Source organism: Aricia agestis, chromosome 10 (genome assembly GCF_905147365.1).
Source record: "Aricia agestis chromosome 10, ilAriAges1.1, whole genome shotgun sequence".
Lineage (NCBI taxonomy): Eukaryota > Metazoa > Arthropoda > Insecta > Lepidoptera > Lycaenidae > Aricia > Aricia agestis.
In genome coordinates this window covers 11,914,755-11,939,137 of record NC_056415.1, presented here as the reverse complement: position 1 = coordinate 11,939,137, position 24,383 = coordinate 11,914,755, and the positions used below count along the sequence as shown (strand labels likewise).

The following is a 24,383-nucleotide window of genomic DNA, read 5'->3' as shown; positions in this document are numbered from 1 at the left end:
ACGTGAAGCGGTAACAGTCAGGCAGAAAGACAGACAAACAATCTTTGCACTTTTATAATATTAGTATGGATGTATGAACTTAGGGATTTTATTCTTCATAAACCCAGTGAATTCAACAATTAGAAGTGCGTCTTTTGGGGTCAACATTTGTTATTACTCGAGAGTCGAGACTTCCACCGAATTACACACAGTGATATAATATAATCTCTAAAATACTTAAAATGATAAATGGTTACTATTATAATAATCACTGCCGATTTGAGTCCGCACGCGATAAGGTTCATCAGGGATTAAGATCAAATCAGCAGATATATTATGTGATCCAATGAGGGTATATAATAAGATAGTCTAGCTTGTTGTCCACAACATTTTAGATCCGACATTAGACCGGTGAGTATTTCAGTGAATTCTGCATTGTAAACTTTTATATGTATTAAAAAAGTGCATTAAAATATTAAATTTTAATGCACTTTTTGACTACATATAAATACTTGTGCTACATAGTTCTGAGGATTTTTTTTTCTTCACTTAAAGTTTAGTCGATTCTTAAACTAATTTGTATTCGGTTCTTATATTGTGAATGGAAGAAAAAGTAGATATTGCAAGCGTAGAAAAAAATAATTGCACAAAGCTACGAAGAAAGTGGAACCAAGTGCTCTTGTCAATCCCGTAATAGAAACCTGTTGTTTTTTTTTTATGAAATAAAGGGGGCAAACGAGCAAACGGGTCACCTAATGGAAAGCAACTTCCGTCGCCCATGGACACTCGCAGCATCAGAAGAGTTGCAGGTGCGTTGCCGGCCTTTTAAGAGGTATTAGGGGAGGGTAGGGATGGGAAGGGAAGGGAATAGGGGAGGGTAGGGAAGGGAATAGGGTAGGGGATTGGGTCTCCGGTAAACTCACTCACTCGGCGAAACACAGCGTAAGCGCTGTTTCACGCCGGTTTTCTGTGAGAACGTGGTATTTCTGCGGTCGAGCCGGCCCATTCGTGCCGAAGCATGGCTCTCCCACGTATTCGAATGGTTTCAATATTATAGTTTTCAGATCATCAATAAAATTACAGTTTTTAATTCTTCGACTTTAGTTCGACGCAAAGCTTAGTTCCACGTAAAGATTGTACGTTTTTTCTTCTTCATACATAAGATCATTCATACTTAGAATCTTTACCTAATTATTATTATTATTGAAAATGCTACAAAGCCTTTTTTCCATTAGCAATATTTGTGGCACTTCTCATTTCCCATAATATTTTTACCTTCTAGCACGATGTGGTCGACGGTAGCGTTCGTGCTGGCGCTGGCCGCGGTGTCCCGGGCTTGCAACCCCAGTGTGACAACAGTGAGCGGCACCCACGCCCCCGCCACCGTCTGCTCCGGAGACCTCATCTTCTCCGATGAGTTCGAGGAGTTCGATCTTGAGAAGTGGCAGCACGAGAACACCCTCGCTGGCGGTGGTGTGAGTAGTCGCAAAATATTTACTATTCATAGACCAGTGCCAACTTTTTCAGCCACGGACCATTAGGAAGTCGAGCACAGTTTTCACGGACCACCTTAATAAAATAAACAGCAAAAAAATCGAACTATGTTTGGTCCAAAGAAGACACCGCGGACCACGAGTATAATATACCACAAATTGGGAAACACTGCCATAGACCAAAGTTTACTCTTCGATTAAAGTTATAGGTTACACAGTACACATGTCAACTCGGACAGGGATCGTCACCGCCTTTCGCCTCACCGTTAACCAGGCATCATGCACGTATTACCGAAGCGTCTGTACGTCAACTCGGCTACGGCTAGGCGACGCGACGCCTCGCTTACGGCTCGCCGACCGCTGTCCCCTGCCAAGGCGAGGCGATTACGTTACGGTTCCGCTTAGTGTGCGTTGTAGTAGGGAGTTTCATACAAACAATATTAAACGGCTCAATCCCTATCCGAGTTGATTGATCTATGTGTGCTGTGACCAGAGCCAAGACAGCAGGCCTATAATTTTGGCATAGTACTTTACACATTTGTTCACGTTCATCAGTTCACGATTTCATAATATTAAAGAGATTATAGACACATTTAATCCATTCCATCAATAAGTGATCATCCTTTTGCTTAGTTTATTTTTAAATATAAAATTGGCCAAGACTCGCGCACGAAGGGTTCCTTACCACAATAGAGCAAAACTAGGCTGAAAATTGTGTTTTTTGTATGGGATTCCCCCCTTAATTATTTAAATTATTTAAATTTTATTATTGATTACTATTAAAGTACAAATACATCTGAGTATTTCGTGAATATTTCAAGTGCCTTACACAAGAATATTACAGATAGACATCGAAGTCTTAGTAATAGAGTCCGGTTTTTTCCCTTTGGGTACGGAACCCTAAAAAACGACTTCTCGTCTTTTATTGTTCAAACTCTATTTTTATAATTTACTCACTAAAATGACATCACTATGAAATCAGAGAATAATATTATATCAAACCTTGAAATCTTATTAACGTGCCGTTAAAAAGTTATTGTTTTACAGAACTGGGAATTCCAATACTACAGCAACAACAGGACCAACTCGTTCGCACACAGCGGTCGCCTGTTCATCCGGCCTTCGCTCACCGCTGACCAGTTCGGCACCAACTTCCTTACCAGTGGACTCCTTAACATCGAAGGCGGCGCCCCCGCTGACAGGTAAATGGTAATACTATAGCACCATACTAAGTAGTGGTTTAAGAATGTAGAGCTTGGCGGGGCCCATGTTCATCGCTTTACATACATGTATGAATCAAGTTCAATTAAGCCTGCAGTCAGCCCTAAATAAGTTGAAAAGTATAACCAAAATAGTGTGTATTCCTTAGCAGTGCCGCTGCACACATCTGTGTGAATGCGTAGTTCTACAACCAATGTCTTCCTAGCGCAATGTCAAAGTTCTGAAACTCTCTAGCCGGAGCCTTGTCGATAGTGTTCAATTGTCAATTCATTAAATTCTTCAAATACGAATAAACTAATTTGGAGGCAGATACCTAGATGTAATTGTCCATTTGAGGAGATAAAGGACAAAAAGGTCGACAAAATATCATGTTCATTAATTATTATTTATTATAATGTATACAATAAATAATAATAATAATCATTTATTTCGGACAAAACATCCATAAGTATTAGTTATTAAGTTAGTAACAATTTTTCTTAGACTAAGTTAGTAGTGTTAGTGGTAGTGTTAGTATTGTTAGTTATGTACAATATTTTATCTTAAAAATTATGTTAGTAAGGTTAGTTGTTTTCATATTTCATAATAATTTGCACCTAGCTTGAGGCGCATGCAGGCCTATCCAAAGCCGCTGCAGTGGGGAGTCCCACCTGCATGCCAACGCGCTTATGATAGTGTTGGGGCTTGCCTGGAGCCTGTTCATCAACGATGCGCATCTTTTTCTAACGTTTGCATAAAAGTCATCAACGCGCGCCTCCGCAAACATGCCGGATGCAAATAAGTAATAAAGTTGTAGTTACCTTGCATATCTAAATAATTGTAGAGTTTTAAAGCCGATCAAAACAAATCCTCAAAACGAAATCATTTGATAAACGTGGAGATTATTTTTAGAATACGTTATAAAATTATCAACTAAATCACTTACTTATTGCATAAACAATATTTGGTACAAAGTTTTTAAGATAGCAATATCTGTAGGTATCTTAACGATAAATTTTAAAATCAAAATAATTTTAAATACCTACGCATATTTACATTCAAATTGAAATCGTTTATTTCAGACACATAGTCCATATAAAATGATAATAAAATATTATGATACTACCTATACACTAATTTAAATGCACAGTTAAAAATAATAAAAAGCAGTGTGCATGCATTTGAGTCCATTTCATCGTGAATGAAGAACACCTCACCTTATTGCCTCACCAACTGAATAAATGAATTACGAATCTATAATATAAAAATGAGTCGCTGAATGTGTTGCTCAGCGCAAAACTCGAGAACGGCTGAACGGATTGGGCTAATTTTAGTCTTAAAATATTCGCAGAAGTCCAGGGAAGGTTTTTAAGTGACACGAAGTCCACCGGGACAGCTAGTCTATAATATAAAAATGAGTCGCTGAATGTGTTGCTAAGCGCAAAACTCGAGAACGGCTGAAAGGATTGGGCTAATTTTAGTCTTAAAATATTCGTAGAAGTCCAGAGAAGGTTTTTAAGTGACACGAAGTTCACCGGGACAGCTAGTTAAGTAATAATTAAAAGTCTTACCACCGCGCCGTACTCAGAGACATTTAATTACGATTAACCTTCAATTTAATGGAGAGTTTGACAGATAATGTATGGGGCTTATGTCAAAATTTTGAATTTATTACATACTTTAAGCATTTAAGTAATTAATGTTCCACTCTGAGTGCGGCAGTAAAAGACTATCTATGTTCAGAAGCACGTACTCGAAACATATGTAGAACCCCAAGAGTCAATCACAGTGCAACGAGACGTGACACGGCTTGGCGTCATTAAGTCGCTTAATAAACTGCTGTTTATTAAGCGACTTAATGATGCTGTGCTCCGGATTTATGTTTTTTATGAGTTTAGGCCACTCCATTCCCACCGCCCCATGAACGAAATCTGTTGCCCCCCAGGACGCTGCCGCCTATACGGCCCATTTATAAATCCAGGGCTGTTTAACAGCAATACTAAATTAAAATGTCCAGTATAATGTCACCACTTCATATTGAAATTTTGTAATCAAACATCTTAGCGTATGTCGTTATTGCTTACTTCTGACCCTAACGGTTCCCGTTATTCCAGATGCACGAACCCACAATGGTACGGCTGCGAGCGTCAGGGCACGTGGTCCCACGTGCTCAACCCTGTCAAGAGCGCGCGCATCCGCACCGTCGACTCCTTCAGCTTCCGCTACGGTCGCGTCGAGGTGCGCGCTAAGATGCCCGCCGGTGACTGGCTCTGGCCTGGTAATACTTAATGTTATACCATAGACATTACTCGAATACTTTTTACTATTTCAAAAAATGCTATCAAAACGATAGCCAAGTTATTGATTCAGTCATAAGTTGTACCTAATTGTAAGTTGATTGATGGTAAAGATTTGAATTCTATTTCTTGAATGTGACTTGAATTGTCTAGTATAGTAGAACTTCAGTTAAACTTTTATGATTTGTTTTACTAACTATTGTACTTAAAGATTATTTATCCTAGAAATTGACGGTTAGCGTAAACAGAACGTTTATGAATGAACGTTTTTTTTTACACTAACCGCTACTTTCTACGATACTAATCTTTAAGTTATAAAAGCTGGACTGTCAACCAGCTTAGCGGACGGCTTGTTTATCAAGTACATTATGTATTTCAATAAACTCAACATTTATCTCTTCCAGCTATCTGGTTGATGCCCGCCCACAACGTGTACGGCACATGGCCTTCTTCCGGCGAGATCGACCTGGTGGAATCCCGCGGCAACAGGCACATGTTCCAAAACGGTGTCCACATCGGCACCCAGGAGGCCGGCTCGACCCTCCACTACGGTCCCTACCCCGAACTCAACGGCTGGGAAAGAGCCCACTGGCTAAGGAGGAACTCCGCCGGATACGACACACAGTTCCACCGCTACCAACTGGAATGGACCCCAGGTTGGTGTATAAATTACTATCTTTTGCCACTAAAACGAGCCCACCACACATTCCAGCGCCGCGCTCCTTTGTCGCAAGTATCGACAGCGGTATCCAACCATGAAAACCCTTTGATATGATCTCAGGGAGCCCGAGGGACATGCTAAAGCTGTCTTGGAACCCGCAATCAATCTGATTGATTGCGGGTTCCAAGACAGCTTTATTGAGACAGGAGGAGTAAAAGTATCTACTCCTACTATCTGTACTATCTTTTGCCAGCGGCAATATTAAAGTTTTTCGGATAAAAACTAGTCTATGTAGTGTAGGTATATTTAGTGCTATTAATAGACAAAAATCTGCTCAGACCTTACGAGCACTTTCTGAATAGAAGAACAAGAAACATCCTTGTAGCTTTGATGACAAATGTTTACTTATTAGTTATTACTTACTACATGACCCCCGCAACTCCGTTGCGCCAAAACTCATTTATCGCGCGGGAACCGTACATTTTTCCGGGACAAAAAGTATCCTATGTCCTTTCCCGGGACTCAAAGTATTTCCATACCAACTTTCAGCAAATCGGTTCAGCGGTTTAGGCGTGAAGAGGTAACAGACAGACAGATACACTTTCGCATTTATAATATTAGTATGGATTACTTATTAGCATGACTACAATAATTATGGGACCAAAGCGATATTCAACATTTTGCTAACTCATCAAAGTTATGACTTATGTTATGAGTATTTATTCAGGACCCGATCAAAAGGGGGCGAGCCGGGCATTTGCCCAGAGCGACAAAAATGAGAGGCGGCAAAATTGACTCATTCCTATATTCCAACCTAGCCATCCATCACCTTAGAATCTTGTGCGCCACCGAACCGGGCTGCAAAAATGATCTTTGTCCGGAGCGACTAAATATAGCTAGATCGGGCCTATAACTTTTCCTCTTACAGACTTCATCAGGTTCAGCATCGACGACGTTGAGCTCGGCCGCGTGACCCCCGGCAGCGGCGGCTTCTGGCAACACGGAGGCTTCAACTCCAACCCCAACATCCTCAACCCATGGCGCTACGGGTCCAAGATGGCGCCCTTCGACCAGAAAGTGAGTAAAAGCAAAGTCGTTTGTTCCATTCGTGTTGCGCGAGTCTATGAGAGGCAGTCATAGCTGACAGTACGACCAGCCTTAGTCCCAATAAACTATTAATGCTACCCGTTTTATAAATGTTAGTATAATAATTTAAATCAAAATTTAACCAAGTTACAAGATTATACATATTATCCCACTGTTAAAACTATTATCAGCTTTACCTGTATTGGAAAAGCATCGACTTAACTAAGTATCGAAATTATTACATTACAGTTCTACTTCATCATAAACTTGGCTGTCGGAGGTACCAACGGATTCTTCCCCGACGGTGTCACCAACCCCTGGCCCAAGCCCTGGTGGAACGGATCTCCCACGGTAAGACACTTTTTTATCAGATATAGATTTGCTAATATTTGCATAAATTTCTTTCAGACATATTATTGCATAAACAAAATAAAGTGTAACTACATTGTGTAAATATTCCATAGGAATTAGGCTGAATTTCCTGTCACGCTGACTGCGCACGCAGCATCGGCGCTGATGACCCGAGATGTATGAAATAATTGTAGGAAGCGTGTTTGAATAAGGCGTAGCGGTCTGCGCTGATATTTCATACATTTCGGTATCGGCGCCGACGGTCAGCGAGCGGTCAGCGTGGATTTTCCTGAAGCAATACCAGCAAAACTTACTTGCTGACATCTCAATTATCGTGAAGGCAAAATGTTAACATTACCTCTTGCGTTATTGTGATCAATCTAAATTCTGAAATGGCAGGGCCTAGAGACATGTGTCAAGCGATTATCGTAAACGCCAACAAAATATATGGGATTTTATATTAGTATTCGTTAGCGAAGCGATGACTTATGTCAAATCGCATACGTTTACGATAATCGCTTGCCACTTGTCTAGTAGGGCAGATCGTGTAATAATCGCACGTCTTTTATATTCGTAGTAGGTATTTCTGTTATAACAACACGGGGCTGTTTCACCACTTACTGATAAGTGCCGGATAGGATATTCACAGTTTATGTGACAGACACTCCATACTCTATCTGTCTAACGGCCGTTCCCAATGTTAAATCTATCTCTGGTTTGACATATAACCGATCGCAGCTAACATTGAATTGACATAAAATATATGTCTCTAATGTCTAATGTGAGCTATTCCTATCTCTAGTAGGGCAAAACCGAGGCAAAACCAGAGATAGATCAAATATTGGGAACGGCCGTTATAAGTTGTGGATAGCCTATCCGGCACTTATAAGTAAGTGGTGAAACAGGCCCTTCGCTTCCTTACCACTTACCCACTGATAAGTGCCGCATAGGAAGATTCACAACTTATGTGACAGATAAGTATCCGGCAATTATCAGGAAGTGATAAAACATGCCCTAAGCCTCCTTGCCTCACTTATAACTATAACTTTTCTTATACTCATACTCGTAGTATTTTTGTTGTAGAATCACTACACCCATTTAACTCCTACATCCTTTTTCTTTGCAGGCCGCGACCGACTTCTGGAACGCTCAAGGTAACTGGTTGCCTACTTGGAACCTCAACCAGAACGATGGACAAGACGCCTCCCTGCAGGTCGACTACGTCCGCGTATGGGCTTTGTAAAAAAAGACTGCTATTTATTAAGAAATAAACATTTTTATAAAGTTTACTGACTTTTTTAAGGCTTCGGCCAAACCTACGCGCCAATAACGCAGGACGCGGGACGGGAGCGTCTGCAACGCGAAACTGGGGCGAAACTGGTGAAGCACGCCTACCCTACTAGACAAGTGACAAGCGATTATCGTAAACGCCAACAAAATGTATGCGATTTGACATAAGTCATCGCTTCGCTAGCGAATACTAATGTCAAATCCCATACATTTTGTTGGCGTTTACGATAATCGCTTGACACTTGTCTCTAAGCGCTGCACGACTATGGTGCGAACCGTAGATTATTCCCGCTCTGCCGACGCGAACGTCCAACGTTGCAGACGCTCCCGCTTCGCAGACGCTTTGGTCGCGTAGGTGACGAAGCTTAACTCTCCATTTACCTACTTCGTTTGGAATCTGTGATTGTACTTACCTTATTATCAATTATCATCGATAGTAATAGGCAAAAACAAGGTGCTAAGTAAGCTAATCAATTTAGTGTTTCCATGTAATTTGGGGTTCCGTAGTCATATATTATGTTAACCCCGAAATCAAACCAAAGTTGAATAATTTAAGAATGTTAATAATTTATATTATTGTTTTCAATGACAATCAGTAGCTTTGTAACGTGTTACTTTTTAACTCATTAATATTCAGTAACTTTTTAAAAACCTTAAAGAATTTTTACAATATCAAACTATCGTACATGGGTTATTAAAAATAGAAAAGGCAATAAAAATCTAAAAATTTGTTACTCCTTACACGACATGTGTTACTGTATACGTATTACTACTACGTAGGTAACGTACGTAACGTTGTAGGTAAATCCCTCGTAGCTAAACGGGCAACGGCTAAAGGAAACTATAGAACCCTATACTTCGCAGAATCAGACGCACGGTTGACTGGTTTTTTACAAAAATCTAAAACCGATATATCCAATGACTCACATTAATTCGTTTTATAAAGGTAAAGGCCAATTACTCCTAGTCATTGAAACCGGTCGATAGAACATCTTCATTTAGCTATAAGATGTGGCAGTGACAACAGTGTGGTAGTTTTATTTATTAGGCTTATTTAAGTAATCGTTAAAAGGCTTAGGTTAATGTAAGTGACGATATAGGTAAGTGTAGAATATAGTTTAATATTTGTTTTAACTTTTAATTTATTTTAGAGCTTCTGTTTTATTCACAAATGTAAACAAAACTAAGATTAAAAAAAAACTAAAAAAAGATGCGATCAAACGTAAAATTTTGCTTGTTTTTATTTTACTTTTATAATATACGGTCTCTATTACTTGACTGTACTCATCATTTTAATTATATACTAGCTATTTGACCAAGCTTTGCTCGGTATTCGATAAAACACGAATTAAATGACATTTTCTAAAAATTATTCCTAGCTAGATCGATTTATCGCCCCCGAAACCCCCTATATACTAAATTTTATGAAAATCGTTGGAGCCGATTCCGAGATTCCAAATATATATATACAAGAATTGCTCGTTTAAAGGTATAAGATTTAACAGGGGCTTATATAATTAATTACACTCATTTCAAAATTAAACATCTTTTTTCAGTAAGTAGCAATATGTGGTTCTCTATTAAATTCCTAACGCTATTGGCCTATACAAGCGCCTGCAATATAAGCGAAACCAAAGTTAGCGGGTCCCGTGCCCCGAAATCTGTGTGTTCGGGAGATTTGGTATTTGAAGATAACTTCGACGAGTTTGATTTTGACGTCTGGCAACATGAAATAACTCTGTCTGGAGGTGGGGTAAGTAAAGATTCGACTACATTTTTAGGTTTCCGTACCCAAAGGGTAAAAACGGGACCCTATTACTAAGATTTCGTTGTCTGTCCGTCTGTCTGTCTGTCTCCAGGCTGTATCTCAAGCACCGCTATAGCTAGACTTCTGAAATTTTCACAGATTGTGTATATCTGTTGCCGCTAACAACAAATACTAAAAACAAAACGAAATTAATATTTGAGGGGGGCTCCCATACAAACAAACGTGATTTTTTCGGCCTTTTTCGCTCTATATCGATAATCGCAAGAGGTAGGCACTTGAATTTTTCACACATTCTTTTTTTATGTGTACTTTAATATTTAATAATAATATTAAAATAAAATAAAAATTAAAGGGGGCTCCCATACAAAAAAACACATTTTCAGCCCCTTTTTTCTCTGTACCGGTACGGAACTCTTCGTGCGCGAGTCCGACTTGCACTTGGCCGATTTTTTAGAAATGATAAATACAATGAAAGAAAGAAAGGGTCATCATTGTTACCCTATGTAGACATGATCAGAAAATCATGGATGGCGATTGGCGGTCTTAAAGAAAACCGGAGAGAGAAACTAGTTTTTATGACTAATGCTCCAGCATTATTTCGGAAACATAATCATAACATCTGGTATTTCAGGAGTTCGTGAATAATGTAAGAGTATGTATAGTTATTAAAATATTGACAAGTCTATGACTGACTAGGCAGCTGCATAGTCATAAAAGAGAGCTGAATATTGCAGCTTAAAGTGCATTAAAACATCTAATATTATAATAAATCCAGTTTATCTCAATCAGTGAAAATTTGTTGATACTGAACCACGGTAACAATTGTTTACAGAATTGGGAGTTCCAATACTACGACAACAACCGAACTAACTCGTACACTCACGACGGTGTGCTGTTCATCAAACCCTCGCTGACGGCAGACCAGTTTGGGGAGGCTTTCCTATCGAATGGGCGAATACAAATTGACGGTGGAACAACAGCGCATAGGTAAAGTGATTTAGACTGGGTTGCACCAGCTAACTTTAACTTTAACTGTAACTTAACTACAGTGCAAAATGTCAAATCTTTGGTTAAAGTTAAATATGGCATCCTTACCTCCGCTCATATGTGAATTTCTCTGGTTAAAGTTAAGGTTAAAGTTAAAGCTAAAGGACGCCATATTTAACTATAAAAATAACTTTAGTTAAACTTTAACTTTAACCACGCCTCTGGTGCAACCCAACCTTAAATTGTAGAACTTTAAAGTGCGCTAGTCGGGATCTGGATTTACAGTAGCAACAGTTGTTTTTTTTTAATTATAAAAAAATGATCTGGATTAAATTTAACACTGAGTAATTTTACCTAGATACGTTATTGAGAGTAAGCCTGCCTTAGTTATTTAACTTGAGTTGACCCAACGAAAAAATTATGTTTATTGCTTTTATTTAAATAATTTAAATTAATATAAGTACCTACGGCAGTAAGAATGAATATAACGCAGACGTTAACAAGGAACCCCGTTCTAAGGACATTCTTTAGAAGCAGGTAACAAGTTAATTTTTGCGTGTTATGTGACATATTTTACAGACATGGCTAATGACTTAGAACTCTAAATACAATGAAGAAAACGGACAACTTACTTACTGCATGTGTGTAACTTTTATGTACTTACTTCTTTCTTGACTTCTTAACAGATGCACCGATTCATCTTCTTGGGGCTGCGAGCGTATCGGAACACCCACAAACATTCTGAACCCAATTAAGAGCGCTCGAATACGCACGGTAGAGTCCTTCAACTTCCGCTATGGCAAAGTGGAAATTAGAGCTAAGATGCCCGCTGGAGATTGGCTATGGCCAGGTAAATGTCGTTCAGTTCAGTGCGAAACATTGCTGCGGCCTGCGAACAGCTGATGTCGACAATCTACAACATGTTTTCTTTTATTTTCATAATGGCAATATGAGATGTACCTATAGCTCTTTCGTGTTATACAAAGTGCTGCCTTCTGAGTTCTGGCATTACAAATCCGAAACTAGTACCGTCTTATTTACTTATTGGACATATTATTATATTCACCTATATTTGCTGCACATGCACTTTAAGTAACTGATCTTAATTTTCAGCTATCTGGCTGCTGCCAACAAAAAACGCGTATGGAAACTGGCCAGCCTCAGGTGAAATCGACTTGGTCGAGTCTCGGGGTAACCGCAAATTATACAAAGACGACAAGAATATTGGTGTCGAAGGAACCTCATCGACGCTTCATTTTGGTCCGTTCGGATCCTTGAACGCCTACCATCTTGCTTCATGGACTCGCAACAACCCAGAGGGGTATGACAATGATTTCCATCGATTCCAACTTCTTTGGACACCAGGTAATGTATTCTCCTAAGTCCTACCTATGTTTTAAAGTCTAATGTGCGCTTTTATAATTTTGGACATGGCGGTACCTAATATTGTGGACGTCCGCGGTAAAACGATAACATAGGAAAGTAAAATGTATGCAAATATATGAAGACACTTTTAAATTTCCGTCGACGATAACTTTTTAACGTGCACGTTAGAGGACATCACGACGTCTACACTCTTCTGAACCGAACGAAACGTCCGCGGTGCGTAAAATCAAAAGGGCATTTAACGTACCCAACGTTTTATTGTGGAAGTTGGCTTAGAAATTTAAAAGCGTCTTCATATATTTCCATACACTTTACTTATATACTATTATATACTATACCCTATGTTATCGTTTTACCGCGGATGTCCACGATATTACCGTCACGTCCAAAATTATAAAAGCGCACATTAGGATGTTTAAATTCAGCCACTGCCGCTGCTCCTTGCGCTGCGCGCTGCCGGCAATATTGCCAATACTTCTGCGGCAGTAAACGTTTACACCAAGAAGCTTATAATACACTCAGCAGTCAGCCCTCTACATACTTGCCGCATCGGGCAGCGGCAGCGGCATGACGGGTGGCAGCGGTTTACATTCTCGCGCTGCCCATTTCCCTGCTCGCAGCCCGATAGGACTAAATCGAAATAGCCCATAATATATTCTCTTTCCTAAATTCTAGACTACAAGTTATTTTTATTTTTTATTTTTAGTCTTATCTATACGAGGTAGTTTTTATTTTTCAGTCCTTTAGGAAAGCTAAAGCATAATATATTTTTTTGTCTTTTAGATACTCTAACATTTAGCATAGATGACGTTGTACTTGGAAATGCTACACCGGGCAGCAACGGTTTTTGGGATTATGGTGAATTTCAGAATTACCCAAATATTTCAAATCCCTGGAGATATGGGTCAAAAATGGCACCGTTTGACCAACAGGTAGGAAAGTAGACAGTAGTTTCGAGACTTTGGAGAATTACTATATAGCTGTATTTTATGTAGGAATATACAAAAGCTATAATATATATATTGGTATATAGATTTGGGTTATTTTTTTTATTTTTATTTAGATGTTAGTTTTATTTAAAGAAATAAATAAAAATGCCTGGAAGAAATTACTAATTAGTAATAAGGCCGCCATTGTGTGTTACCTGTGTTTTAAAAATGTATTTTATTTTAAATTGTTATAATATGTATGCACAATAAAGAATATTTATCTTATCTTATAAAAATAAAATTTTAAGTTAGTCTCGCTAAAACTCAAGAACTGCTGAACTGCTTCAGCTAATTATTAGTCTTAAAATATTCGTTGGTTTATATTAGAGGGAAAATGATACGAATTTCACCGGATCGTCTAGTAAATAATATAAACCGGTAAACGATGGGTCATGAAGTAGATAAAATTTGCGGACACAAACAGTTGCGTGTTATGAGGAAAAAATCGTATTTTGCTTGACCGTGTTTTCGAAAATCATCAATTTCCTGTTTCAGTTTTACCTCATTATAAACCTAGCGGTAGGTGGAGCCAATGGATTCATGCCCGACGACGCTTCGAACCCGCAACCTAAGCCATGGTCAAATCAGTCACCAACGGTAAGTTAACTTTATTCGGATGTATAATTTGAAATCGTATGAATTTAGTCGAAGAACACATTTTAAAAAGGTCGATTGCGTTGTTTATATTCAGAACTGTTGGGCAGGGAACTGGGAAGTGGGCAGCGTGAGAATGTAAATACCACGGAGCTAAAACAAAGTGTCTAAACACACGCCGAAGTTACGCGGCGGAAATTCCGCGTGATTACGCCCGCAATGTCAAACGCATACAATATACAGACGGAACGCGAAGGAATAGTGTGTCATCGGTCATTTAAAATATATTGCCAGCGTAATCATGCGGAATTGCTGTCTAACTTCGGCCTAGTGTGTTTAGACCACAGTATAGCAATATATATAACCTACATATAACCTAAATATAAACATATAACATATAACCTACAGTAACGAAACGCCTTTGACGTCGCACGATGCCGCCACCGATGACAGGTACCGAGCAGATATGCCAGGGTTGCCACGAAACGGGAAATAAAAATATTGTACTTGTAATGCAAATGTTATCATTTAATCTGTTTAATCAGCGTGTTATATTTACATATTTATTTATTTTAAAAACTTTATGCACATATAGGTACAAAGGTGGACTTAATGCCGTATGGCATTAACTACCAGTCAACCTTTGGGCGATACAAGGACATAGTTGCATAGGTGCCAGTCGAGTTGAAAGAGGAAAAGACAGAAAAAAAAAAATATTATATTTATAAAATATATATTGTATAATATTATACTATACTTATAATATACCTATTATCACACATAAAATTATATATAAATAAAACCAATAACCATACGTTATATATATTATTATATAATAACTATATTATAATAATATATAGTTGATCAATCATGATGCTAAAAATATTATAAATAATAATTTATGCCGTAAATTATGAAAACTAAGAGTCTGCCAACTGTTTCAAGTAAAACTCAGGTACCCTGCGCTTAAAAGTATCTCTGGTTTTTGACATCCTGATTTCCGGAGGAAGAGCGTTCCAGAGGAGAATAGCCTGGATATTAAAAGAAGAGTGGACGGAACTTGAGTTGTAAGAAGGGCAACTTAAAAGCTGATTTGAAGTGGATCGGAGGTTTTTATCGTGTCTGCTGCAACGGTATTGAAAGTGAGGGGCGAGATATTCGGGAGTATGGGGATGTTGCAGCAGTGAATATAGAACACACTGTGCCTATACAGAGCGGCGCTGACGTACTGGTAACCAGTGTAGCTTGGAGCGATACGAAGAAACATGGTCGTATTTTCGAAGGTTGAATATGAATCGGAGGCAATTATTAAACAATCGGTCGAGTTTATCGAGTTTGTCGGCATTAAGATCTAAACAGCACACGTCACCATAGTTAATTATAGGAAAGATATGGGACTAGACCAGCAAGGTCTTGACCGGAGTAGAAAGGAAATTTTTGAGCCGGTAGATGAATCGTACATATATATTATGTCGTACTGCCAGACATTTACGTGAAACTTTATTTTTAGATGATTTTAGTTCTCTATTTAAAAAATTAATTAACCCATCAAGCCCCATAAGCTCACCGGTGAGCGAGACATAATAGAATAACAATAGATTTCCAAGGATCCACGAATCACGATCGAAGGATTAAAAAAATGAAGACGCATTCGAAATTTCGAATAAGTATATAAAATATCCAATAATTAATCACACGTCAGGTGTAACAGAAGCACTTCAAAACTCTTATTACGTGCGCGGTAAGGGCGCGGTATGTTACACTTGATATGTGTACATGGGTAGGTAAGTACTAATTAGTATGTAATAGGGTATTTGACAGATTTTTAATTTATTCTATATTGTTTCTCTCCTTGTTACACTTCTTACAACGTAAACAATAAAACAGAGATGCAAATACATGCCGCCAAGGCCAACACAATATTAGTGTAAACTGTGAGCCAATATTTATGAAAATTTAAATCTTTTTTGTTTTTTGAATCAGATTTACATCCGTACACTGAACATTTATTATAATATCCCATTGTTTATAAGATAAGTTATCGTTTTACAACACAAAATTCGTAGACAACGCGCCAACGTCACCCCTGTGGGCGCAGGTACACAAACTCCGCGAGTTAGTGTACGCGGGCCCGCGCCGCCCGCTTCGCCGCAGGTACTCCTCCGTTGCTCTGCGCAAGTACATTCGTTTCACTACTGTAGGGATATGTCATATTTCTATACTGTGGTTTAGACCATGAAGCTATAGCTTCGTGGTTTAGACACTAAACACTCACTCGCGTCGTCGCAATATTACCGGTCGCGGCAGCGCAAGGAGTAACGGCAGTGGCTGAATGTAAACGACCCATATTACTATGAATATTGCCTCTGTCACTTGCACACGAATAAGCTACTATTTCTCCATATCGGCGTATAGACCGCGATAGCAATGTATGAATCTTTGAATCCGGTGATGAAACTTTGTATATGTTAACAGAGACATATAGATATTGTTGATGTTAATAGAGAACCTGTAAAGAGACTTTAAGGATTTAGTCAGCAACTTAATAATTTTAATTTTAAAGAGGAATAACTTTTTTAAAGGCCGCTACCGACTTTTGGAAGGCCAAGGACAGTTGGCTGCCAACATGGAATCAGCACAAAGAAGATGGGGAAGGCGCTGCTTTGAAAGTGGACTATGTGCGAGTTTGGGCCTTGTAATCATATTTAAAATTAAACAAAAATTTTAATAAAAACTAATTTAATGTATTTTTATTTATTAACGAAACAAAATGTGTATTTATAGGAATGTAAGTAATCGTATTATTTACATAAGTATTAAATATTTTACATACACATGGTCATTTATTAAAACCATTAGGCAAATCACAAAATTTCTAAAAAATGTAAGCATGAAATTTTGTGATAAGCCTTATGGTTCGGACCATACTGAAAGTAAGTTCCGTAATATAACCCAGTATACTGGTGAGCGATCGTGACGTCAATTATCAACGCTATAATATGTTCGCTGCACTGCACATGTTGAGGTGTCATCGTAAATTTTATACGTAATTATTAACACTACGTGCTAATGCGTTACATCTGTCTCACCAGTACAATATATCATCAGATATAATATGACATCATCTGCACTGGCCTGTATACTGTCTTATATTTCGGAACACACACCTGTCAATTACCAACCATAGGCAATCAGTCCATGTGGTAGAACCGCGGGCTGAGGTACTGCGGGGGCCGGCCGCTGATCGGCGTGGATGTTAACACGTGCGGCGGCAGAGGGCGCCTCTTGTCCGCGAATGGACTCGCGCGACTGTAATAGCGCCGCTCTATTACCTGTAACATCATTTTCGCTGTCAGAGACAAAAAACATGGAGTTTTTTTTTTCATAATTTTTTATTTATACATTAAACTCAAACTGTTTATGCAGTTTGTTTAATGTAAGTATAAATCAAAAAGTAAAAAAAAAAAACAGCGTCCGTCTGCTTTGAAATACTTATCTAAGATTTTTAATTTTAATTATAATGTGAACAAAAATCGGATTATGAATTACCTTGTCAAAGAAACGAGTCAACTTCACGGCGTTACTGGTACCTGGAGCTAGAGACCTTCAACGCAAATAAATAATTATTAGATGGATAATTAAATCCTTAACAACGTGTCGCCATATATGTAATTAAAAACTTTAAATTTTGAGACGAAAACGAATTAATATTTGTCGTAGTGACGACAAATATTAATTCGTATAAATAATACGATTAGAAAATAAAAATGAGTAGAAATATATTTTAGTTTACAATGTTTTACGGCTATCGAAATATAATAAAGGTCATTACGTAACACAGTGTTTTTCAACCTGTGGGTCGCGACTCCCTGGGGAATCTGTAGGGGTCAAAAGAAAACCGGCGTGAAACAGCGCTTGCGCTGTGTTTCGCCGAGTGAGTGAGTTTACCGGAGGCCCAATCCCCTGCCCTATTCCCTTCCCTACCCTCCCCTATTCCCTTCCCTTCCCATCCCTACCCTCCCCTATTACCCTATTCCCTCTTAAAAGGCCGGCAACGCACCTGCAGCTATTCTGATGCTGCGAGTGTCCATGGGCGACGGAAGTTGCTTTCCATCAGGTGACCCGTTTGCTCGTTTGCCCCTTATTTCATTAAAAAAAAAAGCATTTCAATACAAAAACACAATAAAATTAATAAAAGTCAATTAAGTATTTAAATAAGCAGGGAATTTTAATAAAATATTATATTCGTAAGACCCGACATATTTTATTAAAAAAAGAAAAGGATGTGGGGGTCGCGAAATATTTTTTCATACTATCGCCTTATAAAAAAGGTTGAAAAACACTGATCTAAGACATTAAACTAGTGTTGAAACCTAAAACAAGAACCCACCTAGCTTGATGGCAATTGACGAATATCTCGTCGGCCCCACACTGCTCGGCGATATTGCTGGCGAGCCGCCTGTACTGGTTCCTCTTCTGTGTCTCCTCTGCCTGGTCGTACTTCGTCCCTATCACTAGTATCGGTATCTATAAATAAAAAATTAAAATAGTTAGGATATCTCAATTAAATATAGTAGAGGAGACCGTGGGAGGTCGACCTTCACCGATCTGATAACCAGATGAGACATATTTTCAAAAGAATGAAAGTGATGAAAAAAAAATCGATTAAAGTTAATTTAATTAAAAATAGCCATGAGCACTTTTAGATAGGCAAGTAATTATAGGCATATTTGTTTATAAATTATATTTGATAAAAAATATGTCTCATCTGGTTATCAGATCGGTGAAGGTCGACCTCCCACCGGCTCTTAGACCAATAGTACTTAAAAAGAATGGTGCTTTTAAGATTAACACCTTCGTTCGATTTAGACCTTGGCTCTAGACTCGAAAAAAAAACTAGTAAATGCTGAATGAACAAATACTCTTTATATCGTATTTTTTTCTCTACTAACTATATAAACAGTGAAATTTCCGAAAAAAAATAAGTAATCAACATTTTTATAAGTACTTATAGATAAGTGGTTGATAATTTTTTCAAGTTTGAAAAGTACAGTTTTAAGCCAGATTGAGCGTGAAAGCCGTAAACGCTCTTAAGAGGCAATAGAGCAAACAAGCCACCTGATGGAAAGCTACTCTTGCCCATGGACAGTAATTATTCACTAATTTTTACGCTTTTAAGAATGTATTAATGTTACTAACTTGAGTTGACCCTAAAAATTGCTCTGGATCCACATCGATATGTTGGTAGTTGGGGTTACTGTTGCCTTCGTTAAGGATTTCCGACAGCCACTTTTGCAAGTTTACTTGACTCTTCCTATTCGTCAAGTCATGCACCAGAATAATACCTAAAATAAAATAATATGATATAAAAGTTAATTAAGTATCAACTTTATTATTATGAATGTATGAAAACAAGTTTTGTCAAAAGACAGCAAAGTTTTCACAGTAATTATACAAATACAAATATCCATTCCAAACTAAAAAGTAAATCAAGAACCCAATTAGAACCAAGGGCGGATATTGTGTCCTAGAGATCTGCTATCGAATTCATTCATTATCCGCACATAGTTCTTCAATATGGGTGCATGCGGATCATCTGCCACAATCCTCAAGATGCTGCTGTCACTTCTCCTTACGCGATTTATTATAAATGTAGCTTTTTGCGAATGAGTGCCCGGAAGCTATCCGTTCGTGCTTGCGCAAACATCTCAGAAGCACTACAAAATCGGGGAAGTTTCAGCATCATCCTGAAGATATTATTATATTGGATGCGAAGGGTGCTCTCCATTTTCATCCAAAGTACATCATAAAAAACGCGGTCAAATGCCTTTAAAAGATCCAGAAAGCATGCGTAAACCGGTGTCCTATATAACGGCTTGTATTATAATTTATAAAATGTCCACCGAAAGTGCTATCTTGAGTCTCAAGCATATAATTTATATGCTTGAGACTCAAGATAGCACTTTCGGTGGACATTTTATGTCTGAATCCAAACTGGCCATCATGTATTTTCAGATTCAGACGGTAATTACTGTGGTAATTACCTTTGTCCGAGATATCACCTACTCTGTTCTTGACAATAATTATCCATTAAAATAATCTATGCCGATTACTATAATATATTATGGCCAGAAATAATTCATTGCAATTTTCATGTTTCAAGCAGTGTTATCACAGCTACTATCACAGTAATAAAAAATTTGATTACCATGAGTGGGTTGATAAAAAACGTTTCGTGTATTCCTATGGTTATTGGACCCGCCTACATCCCAGAACTCAACAAAAAAAGTATTTTGCGCTTGAGTCCCTTCTTTGTATCGATGCAATTTTACTTCCACAGAACACCCTACTGTCCATCCTGGTGATAATAGGGGTTTACTGTGAGCTATCAGATAAGTTAGTGATGTTTTTCCAACGCCTGAAAACAAAAGGAATTGTTTTTACTATTACTAGTCTGGTTAACGAATGACTCAAAAGAGGGTATAGAGTGCGTGAGCGGGAACCTAAGCGATTTCTGCTGGAACTTATTCAGGGTGATCAGGAACAAAACATACTAAAAGTCCTGACGTCTAGGAGGTGAGCCGGAGGGAGGGGAGGGCGACAAAGGTCAACATTTTTGGTTTTTTGTCAATAACTAAAAAACTATGCGTTGTAGCAAAAAATATTCTATGACGACATTAAAGCTTATTAAATTCTCTTTAAATTAGATTCTATAAACTTTTTCCAAATTCTCATCCGTTTTCGAACTACACGCTCAGGGAAAGTGAAAATAAAATAAATAAAAAGTGAAAACCAAAAATTTAGACCTTTGTCGCCCTCCCCTCCCTCCGGCTCACCTCAGGACTTTTAGTATGTTTTGTCCTTAACCACCCTGAATAAGTTTCTGCAGAAATTGCTTAGGTTCCCGCTCACGCATTCTACAACTACTTTGTTGACTGAGCTATACAGCATGGTATTAAAATATTATTAGTTATGTGTTTTATATTAATATTACACCTTTAGAAAAATAATATTTGAATAAGTACTCTAAATTGATAACGGCTTTAACACAATTTATGCAATTTTGTTACGTTTCGTTACGTACCTACATTACGGCTTTTTGTTCATTCAAAAAAATATTATATTGTAGTACTTACTTAAATCTTAAATCTTTTTTAGTATATAGGGGGTTTCGGAGGCGATAAATCGATCTAGCTAGGAATTACATTCTAGAAAATGTCGTTCTATTCGTGTTTTATCGAATACCGAGCAAAGCTCGGTCAAATAGCTAGTAATATTGATTTCAAGTTTTGGCGCCTATTCTCATAGCCTGCTTTTACAAATTGATCATTATCTGTACGTTGCCTAAATTGTAAATAAACTGTCATGGCGTCGGCCGCCTTGACGTCAGTTGGTGATCGGAAATATTTTCGCTAATATTAAAAGTTAAATTGTGAATTGAAACGTTATCAGTGTAAGAAATAAATACATGAAATTCAAATTACCAGAGTCACCGAGGACAACAACTTTTACTTTCTCAATTGCTGCCATTTCCAGGTAAAAACATTAGCACTTTCTGTTTGTCTGAAATGTTTTGACATCTGATTGACATATTTGACATTCATTCTTTCATAAGTACCAACCGCAAGATAATTAAATGTTACCAGAGTCAATAAATATTTATTTATTTACATACAAAATTTGACTAATTTTATAAATAGTTTCAATAGTTAAAGATACTTATTTTCGTCAAATTATTAATAAATACGAACTACAAAATTTATTATAACTCAAAATTCGCCTTAATATGCACAAAAATATATACTTTCAGCTTTCGGGTATTTCCGAGAAATCTGATTCATCGATCTTTCGAATATTATTTTGTCTGTGACCTTTCAGTTTTCTTGAATCTTGATATTCGTTTCACTTCCGGTTGGCCCTTTGACGTTTCTACATTGAGCTGTTTTGTGAACGTGAAATTTTGCTAAATCAATAATAAATAATGCGTCCGCCATTTAATCTTGTTAATATTGCTTCTAGTATTTTTTAAAAGTAGTGTAAGGATAAGATGCAACGTTACAATGTTACATACTTTACAATATTAACTCATTTATAACGATGGATGGGTTTTATAGAATAATTATTGTTGTGCTTTTTACAATAAAATCAGTGCATTTATACTGTGGACCATACAATGGACAGATATGTAAGCATTATTCCACGGGCTACGTGTGGTACAATCATACGGGCGGCCTTGAAAATGAAAAAATCGCGACTGGCTTGTGGAAGGAAATGATATCCGCTTTGAAGGAGCCATGTCGCAGTACAGCAGAAAAATTGTTATGCGCCTATGCTTTTCCTAAGTGTACGAATAGAGATGGAGTGGGCTACTTCGCCTTGCCACTGTGTTACGAGGATTGTATGGCTGTAAAAATGCAGTTTTGCTACAACGACTGGATTGTTATCGAAGATCAGAAGAGTCGTGGTGTCTTTTTCGAATCCAGGGGACATTTTCGTCTCCCTGACTGTGAGAAATTGCCAAAATTTGCGGGGAAAGGCGCCCATGTAACATGCAACAATGCAGGCATCACTGACATGGATTACAGTCAAGTAACAACAACTTGCATTCACGGCAATGGACGTTATTATCAGGGCACCATGAATAGAACAGAAACTGGACTTGCTTGTCAAGCTTGGGAGTCCCAGCATCCTCATCAACATACAAGGCCACCATTGGTGTTCCCTGAAGTGCAAAACTCCACCAATTACTGTAGAAATGCAGGAGGAGAAGAGCGTAAACCATGGTGCTACACCATGGACCCAAATGTACGATGGCAACTCTGCGATATTCCAGTATGTGCTAACTCTAGCTTAGACATAGACAATACTAATGGACCAATAATTATGGAGAACTATTTCACACCAACCTTTGTTTTAATATTGTCTGTCAGTGGACTTGGATGTATTCTAGGAATAGCTTCGATAGCACTTTTATGCCATTATTTCCTGAAAAATCATTATTCCAAATGTAATGTGTCAAACAGGAGGAATTTACAAAGTATGGATATTGATCTGGACAAACTTCCAAGCAACATGGCTTATCATACAACTGGGGCACAATTGAATCCCAAATTAGAGAAACTGGAGTTTCCTAGAAACAATATAATTTATATACGAGATCTGGGGCAAGGTGCTTTTGGAAGAGTGTTTCAAGCTAAAGCTCCAGGCTTGGTACCTGAAGAGGAGTTTACACTTGTAGCAGTTAAAATGTTGAAAGATGAAGCTTCACATGACTTACAACTCGATTTTGAAAGAGAAGCTTGTCTGTTGGCTGATTTTGATCACCCTAACATTGTAAAATTGTTAGGTGTATGCGCTATAGGACGTCCAATGTGTCTCTTGTTCGAATTTATGGGTAAAGGAGACCTAAATGAATATTTGAGAGCATGCAGTACAGCAGCAAATTATCCACCCGGTGTTGAAAACAGAGAAGACTTGAGACTCCTAGCTACTCCTCTTAACCATTTAGATCTCCTTCATATCGCTCGACAAATTGCTTCCGGAATGGTGTACTTGTCTGACAGGAAGTTTGTGCACAGAGATTTGGCGACCCGAAATTGTCTCATCAATGACGATATGGTTGTCAAAATTGCAGATTTTGGTTTGTCCCACAAAATTTATTTGCAAGATTATTACAAAGGTGATGAGCATGATGCTATTCCTGTCAGGTGGATGCCACTAGAGAGTATTCTGTACAATAAATATACCCTTGAATCTGATGTGTGGGCATATGGGGTATGTCTATGGGAAATCTTTTCCTTTGCCTTACAGCCATACTTTGGTATGACTCACGAAGAAGTAGTAAGATTTTTAAAAGATGGCAATGTTCTAGCTTGTCCCGATAACACTCCCAGAAGTGTGTACGACTTAATGAAGCAATGTTGGAACCATCACCCAAGTGATCGTCCAAACTTTAGAGTAATATACCAGACATTGGACAATATTCAAATGATATTAGAAAGAAATATTTCTGAATGATAAAATGAGACGTATTAATGCCTGTTTTCGCCAATGGTCTCCTAATGCTGAGTGTTCCCTAGCGATCTGTACGGGTCAAATATCTCTTAAAACAAACACATTTAAAAAAACTAATGTTTTGCAAAAGTTCTTACGTCCTAAGGACAAACGTGACACACAAAAATTCGTGAAATCTTGAAGGATATGTACCCTTAATGGCCCATAGGGGCCAATTAGCGTTAGGAGGCGGTTGGTGAAAACAGGCATCAGCTTCTCATATGACATGTACTATATATTTTTTTATTC

General features: G+C 38.0%; 5 protein-coding genes across 6 annotated transcripts in view; 4 read left to right on the top strand and 1 right to left on the bottom strand.

Annotated features, from left to right (window-relative positions):
- The first annotated feature begins 1,254 nt into the window (after positions 1 to 1,254).
- LOC121731339 (beta-1,3-glucan-binding protein-like) lies at positions 1,255 to 8,329 on the top strand. The gene is made up of 7 exons (XM_042120732.1): positions 1,255 to 1,454; positions 2,520 to 2,674; positions 4,787 to 4,950; positions 5,374 to 5,625; positions 6,559 to 6,707; positions 6,966 to 7,067; positions 8,194 to 8,329. The coding sequence occupies exons 1-7, from the start codon at positions 1,266 to 1,268 to the stop codon at positions 8,308 to 8,310; spliced, it is 1,128 nt and encodes a 375-aa protein (XP_041976666.1). The 5' UTR covers positions 1,255 to 1,265; the 3' UTR covers positions 8,311 to 8,329.
- A 925-nt stretch (positions 8,330 to 9,254) lies between these two features.
- LOC121731340 (beta-1,3-glucan-binding protein-like) lies at positions 9,255 to 16,824 on the top strand. The gene is made up of 8 exons (XM_042120734.1): positions 9,255 to 9,457; positions 9,914 to 10,110; positions 10,958 to 11,112; positions 11,799 to 11,962; positions 12,226 to 12,477; positions 13,282 to 13,430; positions 13,983 to 14,084; positions 16,664 to 16,824. Exons 2-8 carry the CDS (start codon positions 9,925 to 9,927, stop codon positions 16,778 to 16,780), a joined length of 1,125 nt encoding a protein of 374 aa, XP_041976668.1. The 5' UTR covers positions 9,255 to 9,457; positions 9,914 to 9,924; the 3' UTR covers positions 16,781 to 16,824.
- On the bottom strand, positions 16,815 to 21,660 carry LOC121731341 (rab-like protein 3). 2 transcript variants are annotated; one of them, XM_042120735.1, is made up of 6 exons: positions 21,566 to 21,660; positions 20,290 to 20,499; positions 19,281 to 19,426; positions 18,472 to 18,608; positions 17,631 to 17,685; positions 16,815 to 17,413 (listed from the first exon to the last, which is right to left on the bottom strand). In XM_042120735.1, exons 1-6 carry the CDS (start codon positions 21,609 to 21,611, stop codon positions 17,273 to 17,275), a joined length of 735 nt encoding a protein of 244 aa, XP_041976669.1. In that variant the 5' UTR covers positions 21,612 to 21,660; the 3' UTR covers positions 16,815 to 17,272. The 2 variants fall into 2 exon arrangements, with proteins under 2 accessions (XP_041976669.1, XP_041976670.1); XM_042120736.1 differs by having other exon boundaries at positions 20,344 to 20,499.
- The window catches only part of LOC121731338 (general transcription factor IIE subunit 1), a 17,610-nt gene continuing 14,682 nt past the window's right edge, over positions 21,456 to 24,383 (top strand). The window contains exon 1 of the mRNA XM_042120731.1: positions 21,456 to 21,617. The gene's annotated coding sequence lies outside the window, so the exon portion shown is untranslated. The remainder of the gene's footprint in view (positions 21,618 to 24,383) is intronic.
- Positions 21,994 to 24,108, top strand: LOC121731335 (tyrosine-protein kinase transmembrane receptor Ror2). Its single transcript, XM_042120729.1, has one exon. The coding sequence runs from the start codon at positions 22,179 to 22,181 to the stop codon at positions 24,096 to 24,098; it is 1,920 nt and encodes a 639-aa protein (XP_041976663.1). The 5' UTR covers positions 21,994 to 22,178; the 3' UTR covers positions 24,099 to 24,108.

Excerpts from the sequence above, each read along its gene's own strand:
- LOC121731339 (XM_042120732.1), top strand. The coding sequence starts at position 1,266 with ATGTGGTCGACGGTAGCGTTCGTGCTGGCGCTGGCCGCGGTGTCCCGG. Across the intron at positions 1,455-2,519 it reads ACACCCTCGCTGGCGGTGGT|AACTGGGAATTCCAATACTA; the intron begins GTGAGTAGTCGC and ends ATTGTTTTACAG. Across the intron at positions 5,626-6,558 it reads CCAACTGGAATGGACCCCAG|ACTTCATCAGGTTCAGCATC; the intron begins GTTGGTGTATAA and ends TTCCTCTTACAG.
- LOC121731340 (XM_042120734.1), top strand. The coding sequence starts at position 9,925 with ATGTGGTTCTCTATTAAATTCCTAACGCTATTGGCCTATACAAGCGCC. Across the intron at positions 12,478-13,281 it reads CCAACTTCTTTGGACACCAG|ATACTCTAACATTTAGCATA; the intron begins GTAATGTATTCT and ends TTTGTCTTTTAG. Across the intron at positions 13,431-13,982 it reads TGGCACCGTTTGACCAACAG|TTTTACCTCATTATAAACCT; the intron begins GTAGGAAAGTAG and ends TTCCTGTTTCAG.
- LOC121731341 (XM_042120735.1), bottom strand. The coding sequence starts at position 21,611 with ATGGCAGCAATTGAGAAAGTAAAAGTTGTTGTCCTCGGTGACTCTG. Across the intron at positions 20,500-21,565 it reads TGTTGTCCTCGGTGACTCTG|GCGTTGGAAAAACATCACTA; the intron begins GTAATTTGAATT and ends TTTTGTTTTCAG. Across the intron at positions 17,686-18,471 it reads GTCAATTGCCATCAAGCTAG|GTCTCTAGCTCCAGGTACCA; the intron begins GTGGGTTCTTGT and ends TTTGCGTTGAAG.
- LOC121731335 (XM_042120729.1), top strand. The coding sequence starts at position 22,179 with ATGGATGGGTTTTATAGAATAATTATTGTTGTGCTTTTTACAATAAAA.